The sequence below is a fragment of the Epinephelus fuscoguttatus genome, linkage group LG10 (genome assembly GCF_011397635.1).
Source record: "Epinephelus fuscoguttatus linkage group LG10, E.fuscoguttatus.final_Chr_v1".
Taxonomy (NCBI): domain Eukaryota; kingdom Metazoa; phylum Chordata; class Actinopteri; order Perciformes; family Serranidae; genus Epinephelus; species Epinephelus fuscoguttatus.
This window is the reverse complement of record NC_064761.1, coordinates 14,021,862-14,034,929: the sequence shown is the minus strand read 5'-3', so window position 1 is coordinate 14,034,929 and position 13,068 is coordinate 14,021,862. Positions and strand designations below refer to the sequence as shown.

General features: G+C 39.4%; 1 protein-coding gene across 11 annotated transcripts in view; it reads left to right on the top strand.

Annotated features, from left to right (window-relative positions):
• The window catches only part of lrrc7 (leucine rich repeat containing 7), a 149,022-nt gene extending 137,868 nt beyond the window's left edge, over positions 1-11,154 (top strand). For 7 of the 11 annotated variants that reach the window (XM_049587918.1, XM_049587925.1, XM_049587924.1 and 4 more), the window contains 2 exons: positions 3,309-3,383; positions 7,809-11,154. In XM_049587918.1, the coding sequence (XP_049443875.1) occupies positions 3,309-3,383; positions 7,809-7,919 (186 nt within the window). In that variant the 3' untranslated portion in view covers positions 7,920-11,154. Of the gene's footprint in view, positions 1-3,308; positions 3,384-7,567 lie in introns of all 11 variants that reach the window. The other 4 variants (XM_049587919.1, XM_049587921.1, XM_049587923.1 and 1 more) reach the window with 4 other exon arrangements.
• Positions 11,155-13,068: the final 1,914 nt, after the last annotated feature.

The window sequence follows — 13,068 nt, the reverse complement described above, 5'->3', positions numbered from 1 at the left end:
GTGAGGTTTGTGGGCCGTGAACGGCTCGTTTCTCCTCTGACACGTCACATACCTGTGTTCGGCTGGCTCGGCTGTTCAGGTACTTCTGGGCAGTCATGACGCCAAGAAGAGGATATTATTGGAGCCGACTTGTTTGACAGGAATACTGTGTCTGTGACCCCCGTTCAACCCACAACCGGTGGGATTCGCCTTTTGTTTCTGCTGCTGGTTGAAATCTGTAGGCTGCTCGCACAGTGTGCTGAATGATTTAAGCCTATTTTGCTCGCTCAAAACTATTTTTAGTCGCAAATGCGAGTGCCGTGACGGGCGGATCGCCACACTGCCGACATTTCACTCCGCCCGTCACGGCACGTTGTTTGATTGCGTTATCAAAACACGCCGCTATTATTCGGCCTTGCTTTTAACTTATTCCACCGAATACCGAATGTGTGGTTTTTTGCAATATTCGGCCAAATGTATTCGGTTACCGAATATTCGGTGCATCCCTAATATTTGTAAAACACTAAAATACAGTTGGAGCAGTATTATCTTTAAATTGGCTTCAAAATCGTCAGTTTGAATTGGAAAATTAATTCACTTATTTTCATTTAAATTCAAACAAAAGTTGTCTCCTTTTTATGTTTTTTTTAGCCTTTTTTGCAGCCTTTTTATAGTGGAAATCTCGTTTTAATTGTGCCACAAAATTCTGTAATTCTCTGTTTTTTATAATGACTAATAATAATACACTTCAGAAAATGTAGATTTGTTTGATGTTCAAGTGACACAAATTATAATCCTAAATTTGACATAATCCTGTAGATTTTTATCATCCTCAAATGTATTTAACAGTATATTTTCATAACTTAAAAAAATGTTTTACTGTAAACAACAAAGAAGTTTAAGATTGTATCCTTTCAAGATGTAATCTTTGAATTTTTTTTGTATAGACACAAAGTAATTTTCCAAGAAAGTCGTCAGATTGATTGACAGTTTATGAAACATACTTCTCATAAAAGAGTTTCCATGAGAGGATCTGACAGGTTGCATCAAAGTTTAGATTCCCCATTGATTTCTTAACATTTTAAAGCCCTTTGTGAAAATCTGCCACAAGTCATTATCAGGTTTCTACAAAAGAAATGACAGTGATCTCCTAAGTTTGACTTAAAAGACTAGCTGTGGCACTCTAAGCCACTGGGTCAGTTTCACTCCTGACTAATTAGGATTCAGCAAGCGGAGACAGTGACTCAGTTCCCGTATTGACAGGAGTGGGATCCCGGGCTTTGATGTATTAGCTTCTCAGGCTTGGTTTAAGAACAGAAGACAGGGTTTTAAGGAGCAGAACATGGATTTTTTCATCAGATCTGGGTAATGATCGTTTGAAAATCCAATTTTCTGTTCCTGCTGTTGCTAAATGCTGTCTTTGCACACTGAGCTGCTGTTGATAACTTATCACCTGTCATCTTTGGGAGGAAACAGTGATCTGTTATCGCTGAGCTGCAAAAACCTTGTTGTACCACAAAAAAAACAGACTGCTTTTTCAAAATTTCTGAAAATTCTGAAGTTTTGAAGATGGATGGTTTTTGCGGGGAACTGCAGCTTTGTGTGCAACTGCTTTATAGTGTGTAAATGTTTAATCATTGTGACTAATGCTATAAAGGTTTAAGCTGCTAACAATCACATTTGTAATGTACAGTGAGCTCCATATTCCACTTTCTCAGTGTCTGAAAGGATGTGTTTCTAAAAGTGTGATGAAACAAAACAAACAAACGAAAACAAGATCCTGTAAGTTATTATAATGAGAAACTTTTCAAAATAACGAGAAACTTTCAACAAAAAGACATATCTCAAAATAATGGGTTAGTATCCCAAAGTAATAATTGAGTATCTCAATATAATGACAATCTTTCTCAAAATAATGAGAATATGTTTATAAAATAATGAGAAACTTTCTTAAAGTAATGAGTAATTTTCAAAATAAAAACCTTTCTCCAAATAACGAATCACTTACTTCAAAATAATGACATAGTATCACAAAAATTATGAAAAGCTATCTCAAAATAATGAGAAACTTTCATAAAATAATGACAAACATTTTTTAAATAAAGAATTACTCATCTCAAAATAATGGAAAACTTTCTCAAAAGTATGAATTACTCACCTCAAAATAACAACTCAAAATATTAAGAAACTTTCATAAAATAATGAGAAACTTTCTCAAAATAATGATTTAGTATCTTTTTTTATTATTATTTTAGATGATAACTCATTATTTCGAAATACTTAGTAATTATTTTGAGATAGTAGCTCATTTATATGACTTACAGGATTTTTTTTTTAATTTCATCACCCTGGCAGACATGGGCTTCCAAAGATGTGAAGGACATTAATTAAATACTAAAATAACTGGCCAGATCAAAATAACAGTGTTTGTAGTGTGTTGTCATACATAGATTGCATGAACTGCATTGATTCAAACCATTTCATAGTCACATTATGAAAATTATCTGATCAAATACACATATGAGGCTCACTGTATAAATGCCAGTGTTGGATGAACAGTAACTAAACTAATACTTCTAACATACACACCTCTTTAACATTCAATATATGTGTTTGTTTCTGCATTCACTCATACACTGTAGTATGAAGGTGCCACTGCACTGTCACTACTACATCATATTGTTAACTTTATCTGTTAAGCTCACCACTGTGTGTTCAACACGTGCACAACCTGTTGAACCACGTTGAGTCGACACAGCTGCATTGTCCGACACTTTCTGTGTTCAAAAACATCTTTCAGCTCTCAGTGAAAAGATGTTGGTGTTTTTACAATCTCTGCCTTGGGTTATTTAGGGAAAAGACGGGAGATGAAATATCTGATGCCCTCCCCGCTACCTACTTCTTACCCCTAGTCGGTACCCATCCCACACCTATTTTTCTTCCCCTATTCTTTATATATTTACTGTATATCTATTTTTCTCTCTTTCTAACTTCATGTTTATGCAAAGACCTTACTGTATAAATAGCATCTAAACTATTCTGACGTGTCTTTTTGGGAGGAATGTATAACTCAGCTTCTGTAAATTTTAAAGTAGACGCTAATAACAAGTAAATCCAAGTACTTGAACTGATTAAAATCCATCATGACTTGCATGCCTCTCTAAATTTGGAGCAAAGAGAATGCATTGGTAAACTGCCTGTATATTTTTGGCAGAAATGTGATTTATTTGGGGATTGGGGGTGGATATTGAGACGAGAATGAGAAAGGCAAAGATTCTAAACCATCGTGTCCCTGTGTTGTCCTAACGGTGTATCATTTTGACTTATAGGGTATCTTTGTTACTAGGGTACAGCATGACGGGCCCGCCGCCTCCGCCCTGCAGCCCGGAGACAAGATTCTGCAGGTAACATCCTCTTACTTGTCATCAGTTGGGCCAGAAAACAGCCACATCTTGCCCTTTCTCCCTCCCTAACCTTTCCCTAATTTTGCAACAGTGAGGCAGAGCATTCAGTAGGAGAGAAGAGCAAGTATTGTGCTTTTGATGCGCTACAGTTAGCTGGACATTTTCTATTCACTAACAGAGGAACACAGACATTAATAAGCTACAGTGACTGAGCCACTGATCGCAAACTCACCAGGAGGTGTTATCTAACTAGGTGTTTATATTAATTATACAAGAGTGTATCAGCATTTTCCTACCTGTATATTCTGCCTCTGTGTGTGTACCTGTTGGTCCAGAAATCAGGCATGACCCCCACCATCCCTCTCTCATTCATCAATAGCCAGTGACACCCTAAAGCTGTTGAGCCAAATATCACAGGGAGATTTGAGTAGCCTAAAACAATGTTATTCATACTGTTACTATCACTAGTACTATGAAACTGACAACTGGAAAGTCAAATGAAGAAACAATTTGAAGGCCGTTTCAGAAGACATGAGTAAGGCTGAACTTACTTTAATGGAACACTTCTCCCAACAAAAAAATAACCACAAATAATTTTTTTTCCTCTTATGTGGAGTGCTATTAATCAGTCTGGATTGTATTGGTGTGGGTTGCCGAATGTAGGGAGATATCTCCCCGCTCTTGAATATAATGGAACGAGATTGCACTCGGCTTGTTGTGCTCAAAGCACCCCCAAAAAAATAAATAACAGAAAAACTCAATAGCAATGTCTCTTTTCAGAAATCATGACCTGGTTACTCAAGATAATCCACAGAGCTTGTTGTGAGCAGTTTCATGTAGGAACTATTTTTTTTCCACTGAACTACACCCACTAATTGTATCGCTGCACAGAAGGAAGCGTGCATCTACTCGTGGAGAAGAGGTTCCTGCTCTTGACAGCACGAGACGTAAACATTAATAGCATCCTTAACTGACAGATGCACACTTCCCTCTTTGCAGTGATACAATTGACCCTTCGCTAAATCCAATTCCCGGACAAAGACTGGCCAATCATAACGTAGCATCGGGCTGGCTCAAACCAGGGTCTGACAACAACACAGCTGAGCTCTGTTGACTCTCATTTCAGATTTCCTTCATTTTCAGGCTGGTTTTGTGGATTTGGAGCTAAATGTTGTGCCTGGGGTTACCTGGAGATCAACTCCTGGAAAGTGTTAGCTAGTTAGCTAACTGCTGAAGATATAGCCTACTGAATGTATACACATGCTGCTTTTGCTTTTTAATGATTACAACAATGAAAAAAGACCAACCCTGCTGTACAGGAACCAGTGAAGGGAAGCAGGGTTCTAGCAAACACCTCTTGGTGCAACTTAGACACATCATCAGTGATGTATCCTGGGGTCATTGGGTGTTTCAGGTTTCTCAACATCATACACCCTCATCAAGATCAAGCCCCAGCTTATGTCTAAGTGGCTTTAATTGTCCACGGATCTCCCCGCTTGATCCACAGCCATCTTGATGCCTTTTCTGCGGCATCAGTGATGTTCTTGATGGCTCTCCTTGTGTGCAGTCCCTTCACTCCCAGCATCTTGAGTGCCCTAATGAGAGACTGGCCAACGAATCCTCTGCATCTAACCTTGATAGGGTTACATTGGGTCCGCCATCCCCTGCTTCGGCACTCGTCTGCCAGCTCCTCATATTTGGCCCTCTTCCTTTCAAAGGCCTCATCCATCCGGTGTTCCCAGGGAACAGTCAACTCCAGCAGGACCACTTGTCTTGATGTTTCTGATACCAGCACCATATCTGGCCTGAGTGTGGTTTCTGTGATGTTCTCTGGGAATTTAAGGTGTCTCCCCAGGTTGGCCTTCAGCTGCCAGTCCCGAGCTGTTGCCAGCAGCCCCCCTGTCTAACTCGGATGCTATTGCGGCTTCTCCCCAGCTTTGACGAAGGCGATAGACTGCCTTGCTGGTTGCTGCTGTCTACTGCTGGAGATCGCTGTACTAATGACCTCTGCAATGACCTTCAGCACCTGGTCATGGTGCCAGCGGTAGTGCCCATCTCCCTGTGCTCTTGGGCAACAGCTCAGGATATGCTCCAGTGAACCTGGTTTTTGGCAGAGTGGGCAGAGTGGAGAATCTGCCAGGCCCCAATGGAAGAGATTGGATGGGCTGGGGAGGACGTCATACACTGACTGAACCAGGAACTTCATGCGGTGTGGTTCAGTCTTCCATAAGTTTGTCCATGAGATCTTCCGATCCGCTACCTGTTCCCATAGGGTCCACGATAATATTTCTTCAGGGAGTGCAGTTAGTTACAGTGTGGGCTCCATGCTTACTGTGACAGCTTGTTGGACCATCACAAAGGGACAGGGCTCACTTAAAGGTCAATTAACCTATGGCTAAGCCACGCCCCCCTACACTCACCCAGACAAACTATCAACATTCAGTGACCGGCGCTATGGCAGGCATCACAGTACACGGCATTTCGCTGGAGGCAGTTGATGTTTTTTGGGGACATAACGATCAGATGTCATTGAGAAGTAACCAAAAGGGCCTAAACTACGTATTGGAGGGCATTTTATTGTTGAGAAAGTCGATGAAAAGCTTAAATTACAAGGCAAAATTTACAGGTCACAGTGTACGCTTGTAAACCGCATCTCGTTGCCGTCACCATCAAAGACAACAAGTTTAAGTGCCAGTGAAGTTAAGGTTTTTGGCTCAGAATATGAGAAAAGGATAATGGCCTTTTTACCATCTTTACCAAAAGCGTCTCTCTGTTAGTTTGGTGCTGCAGTATTTACACTGAATCATTCAGCATAACGTTTGCCAACCTTTGTTATCTCTGCGATTACAGATTACAGAAGTTAATGAAGCTAAGCTCCAGAAGTTAACGTTAGCTTAGCTAGAGCCCTATGGACAACAGCTAACAATGATGTACGATCAACAAAGTACAAAACTAGAACAAAATAGGCTAATGAACTCCCAGCGAACAAGGTGACATGATGAACAACGCAGCTAGCAGCTAACATTAGGCTAACTCTAGCTAATGTTAGCTAGAGATGTTAAAGATAACTTTATATGTCTTACGATGTTGACTTACCTTAAAACCGATGTAGACATCATTGTTAATCTTATTCACGTTGAGTTGATGTGGTCTAACGTTACCACACAACTTTATCCAAAGGAGACACTTTTCTCGGTTGAGATGTGATTTAAAGTGTAAAAAATACACCTCGTCGCCTAGCCTCTCAGGATACCTTTTGTCAGAGTTGCATGTACCCCATGCACACCGTTTGACCATTTTTAAACTTCAAATCTCCGAAAAAGCTCATAAAGCCAAACAAAACTGACTTTCTGTAATGATTTCAATGAACGTCCAGGCAGAGAATGTCTGAGTGTATGGGAATGGCTGTATGCATTGTGATTGACTCATCGCGTTTGAGGGCAGGACTTAGCCATAGGTCAATTGGCAGGTGTAGTTTAGTAGAAAGAAAATAGATATTTTTTGGTGCATTGAGTACGACAACCTGAGTGCCATCTCACAATGTATGTGTAATTATCTATCTCACGATAAAGTTGTACATCATACTACAATCATTACTTGCCACTTAGATATTTCCAGGTCAGTTAATGCATATCTGCACTGATCTGCTTCCACATAGTCTACTGCATAATCACTCTTTATATTCAGTAACTTTGGATAAGATTTGGATCTAAAGGTTGGGAACTTTTCTAAATTGTATTCTGATACTTTCAGAAAGTTTACAATGTGTAGTATGAATTACAATATGTTATCTTTCAGACAACTAGATTGTTTCTCTGAAATATAAATTGTGAAGCAAACATTGGAGCATTACAGGTAACATGAGTACATTCTAAGGCCTGAAACAATAGCTATTGAAACAAATCCACCTCCCATGTAGATCAGTCAAATTATTATGATCTTTTATCTATTATTTGAAAGTTGTGTTAGATTTAAGCCCAGAAAGAACCATGAGGATTGTACTGTGAGGTCAAAATGAGATGCCAGCACCCCTTACCTTGATAGATTTACCCCCCATCCTCCATTCCTATCATGTCTTCCTCCCCCCTCCTCCCCTTTCATCTTCTCTCCACAGATGTACAGTTTAGCTGGATGAACTCATCTAAAACCCCTTTTTTGTCTTTACCCCTTCTCTCTCTCTACAGCATGACTGTGTAGCTCCTCCTCCTCTCTCTCTTTTCCCCAACAGTGATGTGTTACTGAGATAATGATGGCAGTGACCCTCCATCCTTCCACACACACACACTCACACACACACACACACACACACACACACACACACACACACATAGACATATGTATGGAAATACTGCAGCTCACATACCTCTATACATACACACACACACACACACATGCTGTTGACTGTGCTGCGTGTTTGCCTTGCAGGCTAACGGACATAGTTTTTTACACATGGAGCACGAGACAGCCGTCTCTCTGCTGAAGAGTTTCCAGCGGACGGTGGACTTGGTGGTTCTGAGAGACAGCAGCACGTGCTAAAAAATAGTTTTATAACAAACAAACAAACAAAACACAACAACGCTTCTCTACTCTGCTCATCGCCATCCCATGCCACCCCACCTGCCCTCCGCTGGAGGCTTGTGGAACTGAAAAATGAGCCGCCTTTTTTACCTTTTTAGGGGAACACACAGACATTTATTTGCCTATTGCTGGACCAAAGGCAAATACTAGTGCCAAATGTACCATAGGAAACATATCGGCTCTTCTGTCTACCGGCGGTCAGGGACCTGATCGACGGCTGGATGGACCACAAGAGGACTCTTTGAGTTCCTACAGGGCTGCTGCAGTTTGGATTTTGTGGTTGTTAATTAGGCAGTCACCTGATCAGTCAGTCTGAATAGTTTTTGTTTGGTTAATTAGCATTCTGGGGTATTTTTGCTTCTCTCCACTGCCTTTTATTTTGCTGTCCATGGTAGATATTTAATGATTTGTTTGGTGTAGCACATGAATCACTCTCCCTGTTCTTCATTGTTCTTCTTTGTTTTCTTTTCTGTTGTCTCCTACTCTGTTCTTCTCTTTCTTTCACTGTCTTGTGTTTTATTCTTTTCTGCTGTCTCCTGTTCTGTTCTGCAGGTATTATTGCCTCCTGTGTACAGAAATTGAAAACTTAAGATTTTCTGCCTTGTGTACATACATAGAGCTGCGGCTTTCTACAGCTGCACTTTCCTTGGGGCCTGGACAGACAGCTCTAAAAGTTTATGATTAATATAAATATTGTCGATAAACCACATTCTGAATTCTCTCTTATGAACATACAGGGATTATTTCTCCAAATGGACAATTTTCTAAAGTATAACACTGATTTTTTTTTTCTCTTCTGTAAAGAAAACACTGTTGATAGTTCATTACTGCTACTCTTTCTTTGGTTTTGATTTTGTTTTTAAAACTGTTGCTTGCACAGCTGTGCCGTAAAGAGCTAAAGCAATACTCCTGAGGCTCGACCCATTGAGATTTTCAGCAGAGCCTAACCTGTCCTACAGTGCCATCTATTGAGCAAGTCATGCTAATGTTTACACACACTGCCATGCACATAAGCTAACAGGCAAACACATATAATGTAGACATATGTGCCCCCATACACAACACATATGCAGTGGTGCGCGCTGTGCACTGTTCATAATGAAGCCCTCTATATTCTAGCCTGATTTTACAATTCAATTGCTATAAAAAAGTCACACACACTGTAACATTATTCATATTATATATGTGCCATATTTTGAAGTCCTGTTTTCTAGTATTGTTAAAGCAATGTCTCATCTTTTTTTAGCTGTTTAAGTTGTATGATAATGTCACAGCATGCTTTCATGTCACTGTCAGCCAGACATTTTCTGTTGGCTTCTGGAGTTCTCTACTCTGTGGAAGACTCTAGATGTATTATACCACTGAGTGTCAGTGAGACTGATGTTCTTACAGTTGGTGCCATATGGACCCTCTGCCCCTCCCTGGTTGTATTTACACAGGCCTGAAACATCAGAGCGTTACCTCTTTGTGGCCCAGATCTGATCTGAACACAGTGAGAGCAGCGGCAAGGCTTTAGTGACATTTGGCTTGGCCTTCAAATCCAAGCAACTGCTCTGCTGAAGTGTCCTGACCTCTGGCCTCCCCGCAGAAAGCAGCAAGAGGAAAGAGAATGTCCCTACAGGAATCAGTAAGGTGTAATACAGTGCTACTGTCTTAATGGGTAAATCTGCAGTCAACCAGATTTCCCCTTTTTAGACAATCAGGAAATGATCTGGTCTGTGCCACAAAGGCTTTTGGCTACATTTGAAATTTCAGTGTAACTTTTGTAACCTGAGGAGATGCTAGTTAACACTAGGTGACCATGGGAATTTAGATTTTTCAACCTGGTTGGTAAATGTTCCAAATGATATGCGGATATGGAAAGAAAATAATGCTGACTCAGATGTAGAAACTGAGATTGTGCATGAGGTTTCTGGAGTCATGTCAGTGTGGTCTTATAAAATCTGACCTTCATGATAATGCCTCAGAAGCTTTATGACAGAAGTAACCACGGAAAAAGAGCGAAGAGGTTCATTTTCTGTCTTCGTGTAAATGCAACACGTGTCTTGAAGACGTTTCATGGCGGTGAGTTTTGTTTTGTTCTGTAAAACATCTGATGTTTCATCCAGAGCAAAACAACATTCTTCGCTGTCCTTTGCTTTTACTTGACATGACAGTGTCACCCTGTGCCCATTTTGTGTCAGCCCTCTTAATAAGCATTAGACTTTAGTTAATTCAATATAAGGGACACAAAATGGCACAGTTTAATCCTGTGGTTGAGAGAATTGATCTTAACCACAGGTACCCACCCAACCCTATTTAGAGTTTGAAATATCAAAGATATTGTGAAGAGAACAGAGAAAAAGGTTTGATAATATAATTATTTTTTACTACATGTTTCAGGTAATTCTTTCTAAATATATTGATATACCTTAGCTTTGCTCAAAAATTGTGATATTTTATAATAATGACACTTATAACAAAGTTATGGATGGAAGTACGCACAGTATGACTTGGAGACCTACACATGTACTATCCAAAACTGTATAAAATGTATTTCTACTGTAATTGTGAATTTGTGTTATACAAATATATATTATATATATATGTATATGACTATAAAAACAGTCATTTTCTATGTGTTTAAACTACATAAGAGCTGAACAAATGCTGAGGACGGTGTCACTGTACATAGCTGTGAATGAAATCCAATTTAAAATGACTCATATTGATTGTGAATGTACTCATGCTTTCTGCAGTACCTACACCTACCCAACTTGAATGCTGCTTCTTCTGTTGTGTGACAAAAAGTACTTTGACCTCCGAAGAGAGAACCGCTGTTGAGTTATAAGTTGGACAAATTTTAGTGACGATTTAACAGAACTATTTATTTCTTTATTTATTTGCACATGCAAGTTGAAATCCTTCCAGTTTTAAGTTTGAGTATTAATGCGGAGAAATGTAATTGCAGAAGTATATATAATATATATCATGTGTTTAGAATGCATTTTGCAGACGCTATCTGTACATACTATTTAAGATACAGTTTTTACAAAAAATAATATATGTATAAAATTGAAAAAATGCTGTGCAGCGATTATACTGGAGCCATTTTGGGCTTTGGGACGTACCATTTTTTCAGTATATAAGAAGTGTTTTGAATAATGTACTAAAGTCTCTATTGTACAAATAATAAAAATGTCACTATTGGTAATCTGGGTTCCTCCTGGTGCACTGAGCTGTGTCTTTAGGGGGGCAGAAGAGAGGGATATATGTCCTTCTGCTCCTCCACTGTATGCATCTTCATTGCTGTGGAAAGAGAGACAAAAGAAGAGGGTGAAGGGGGGCATTAGTTGATTAAAAAAGGTAGTTGTCTCTGCAAATAAAGAGAAAAAGGGCAAAATAAGGAAGGAAATAAAGCAAAAGAGAAGCAAGGCAAAGGAAGTCAGAGGCAGTAGGAAGAGATAGGGGTAAAGGAAGGGAACAAAGAGAAAGGAAAAGGTGAGATAGAGGGTAAGAATGAACATTGAACAGGATGGATCAAGAATGGAGACAGAAAAGGGGATGAGGTAAAGAAAGGAAAGAGGATGGAGTGATGTCAGTCACCTCAGCAGGTCTAAAGGAGATTTCAGTTTCCTCTGCTTCCCTTTGGATTAAAGTCACTAGAGGCTCTCATCATCTCAGCAGATGCTCCTTTGTCTCTCTGTCCATTAGCCTAAAAGCCTGACTCTTCTTCATCCCTCTCCATCCGTCTGTCTCATCTATATCTTGACATTTATCTGAGCTCTGGATTACAGCGGGGCGGCTGAGTCTGTCAAGCTGCCTCACAAACAGAGTTTCTCATTAAGGTAGAAAACCATGTCATAATAAATGTGATCTTTTGTGGTAAGTATTATGTATAGAAATCATGCTGGATTTTGCACACAGCACCTGCAAATGTAAAAAATAATTCCATAAAGACATTCTCTGTAAAGTGAAGCGAAGCTTGATCACGCGTGCAGTCCTAAACCAGTTTTAATGTCCAAATGGAAAAATAAGTTGCCGTAATGAGAGATCTTACTGCTCTCTACAAACTGGACTTGTCAGCCTTCAACCGTTCCACAACATTATTATTGATTAATGGGCACTGATGACAAGGATATTTCACGATAAGTTAATTTTATGGGCAATTAAAAAATCCATCCCAGCTCTGCCCATTGTGCTCATTCACTCATCACTCAGTATTTCTGCAATATAGAAGAGTTAATCTGTTGTTTGCCATGTACGAGTTTGAATAATGCCATTTGTTTCAACTAATACTATGAGTGTCACTTTTGGTCTTTATTGTCTGTCAAAAATTTATCAAGACACTATTTTGAACTTTTTCAGCACAAACCTATAATGGTAAATGAATTGCAAGCCACTTATAAGGTATATTATGTAAGCAATAATACAGGTGGTTGTGACCTTTACAAAAACAGACATCAATGCACAAGGCAGAGGTGAAGGAAGCCATGGCACAAAGCTAAGTCTGTTATCTTCTAGCTATGTTGAGGCACTTAAACACATCATTGTTGCTTGTGTCACACGACATACCCAGATATTTTAAACTGTACAATACACTTTGGTAATGGAGATAACAGAGCATGTAGCCTACTTCCCTACATGATGTGACATACCTTCACATTCTCTATATACCCAGCCCGTTTCTTGCTCACAACTCATCAAATACCACCGCTTTGTCAGTGATCTCAGTATCAGGCACTGATACACAGAGGCACCTTCTGCGGCAACATGCGTAATGTCAACTTAACATTTTCTAAATGCTGATGTTGTGTTTTTAAATACCATAATGCCTGGAATGTAACTTCCAGTTAATACATTTATTTATTTTATTTATTCTTATTTTTTCCATTTTATGCTACTTTACTTCTACTCCATACACTTCAGGACAAATATTCTACTTTTTACTCCATTTTATGCATTTATATGACAGATAGCATATAAAATATGAAGCACTGTTATAGATTAGACTAACCAGTCTGTTAAGTTGTCAAAGTTAGTTCCACATCAACCAGCTACAACGTAAAAACACTGTTACACATCAGTGCATCAGAAATAACAATAAGCAGTCTCTGGAGCCATGTCA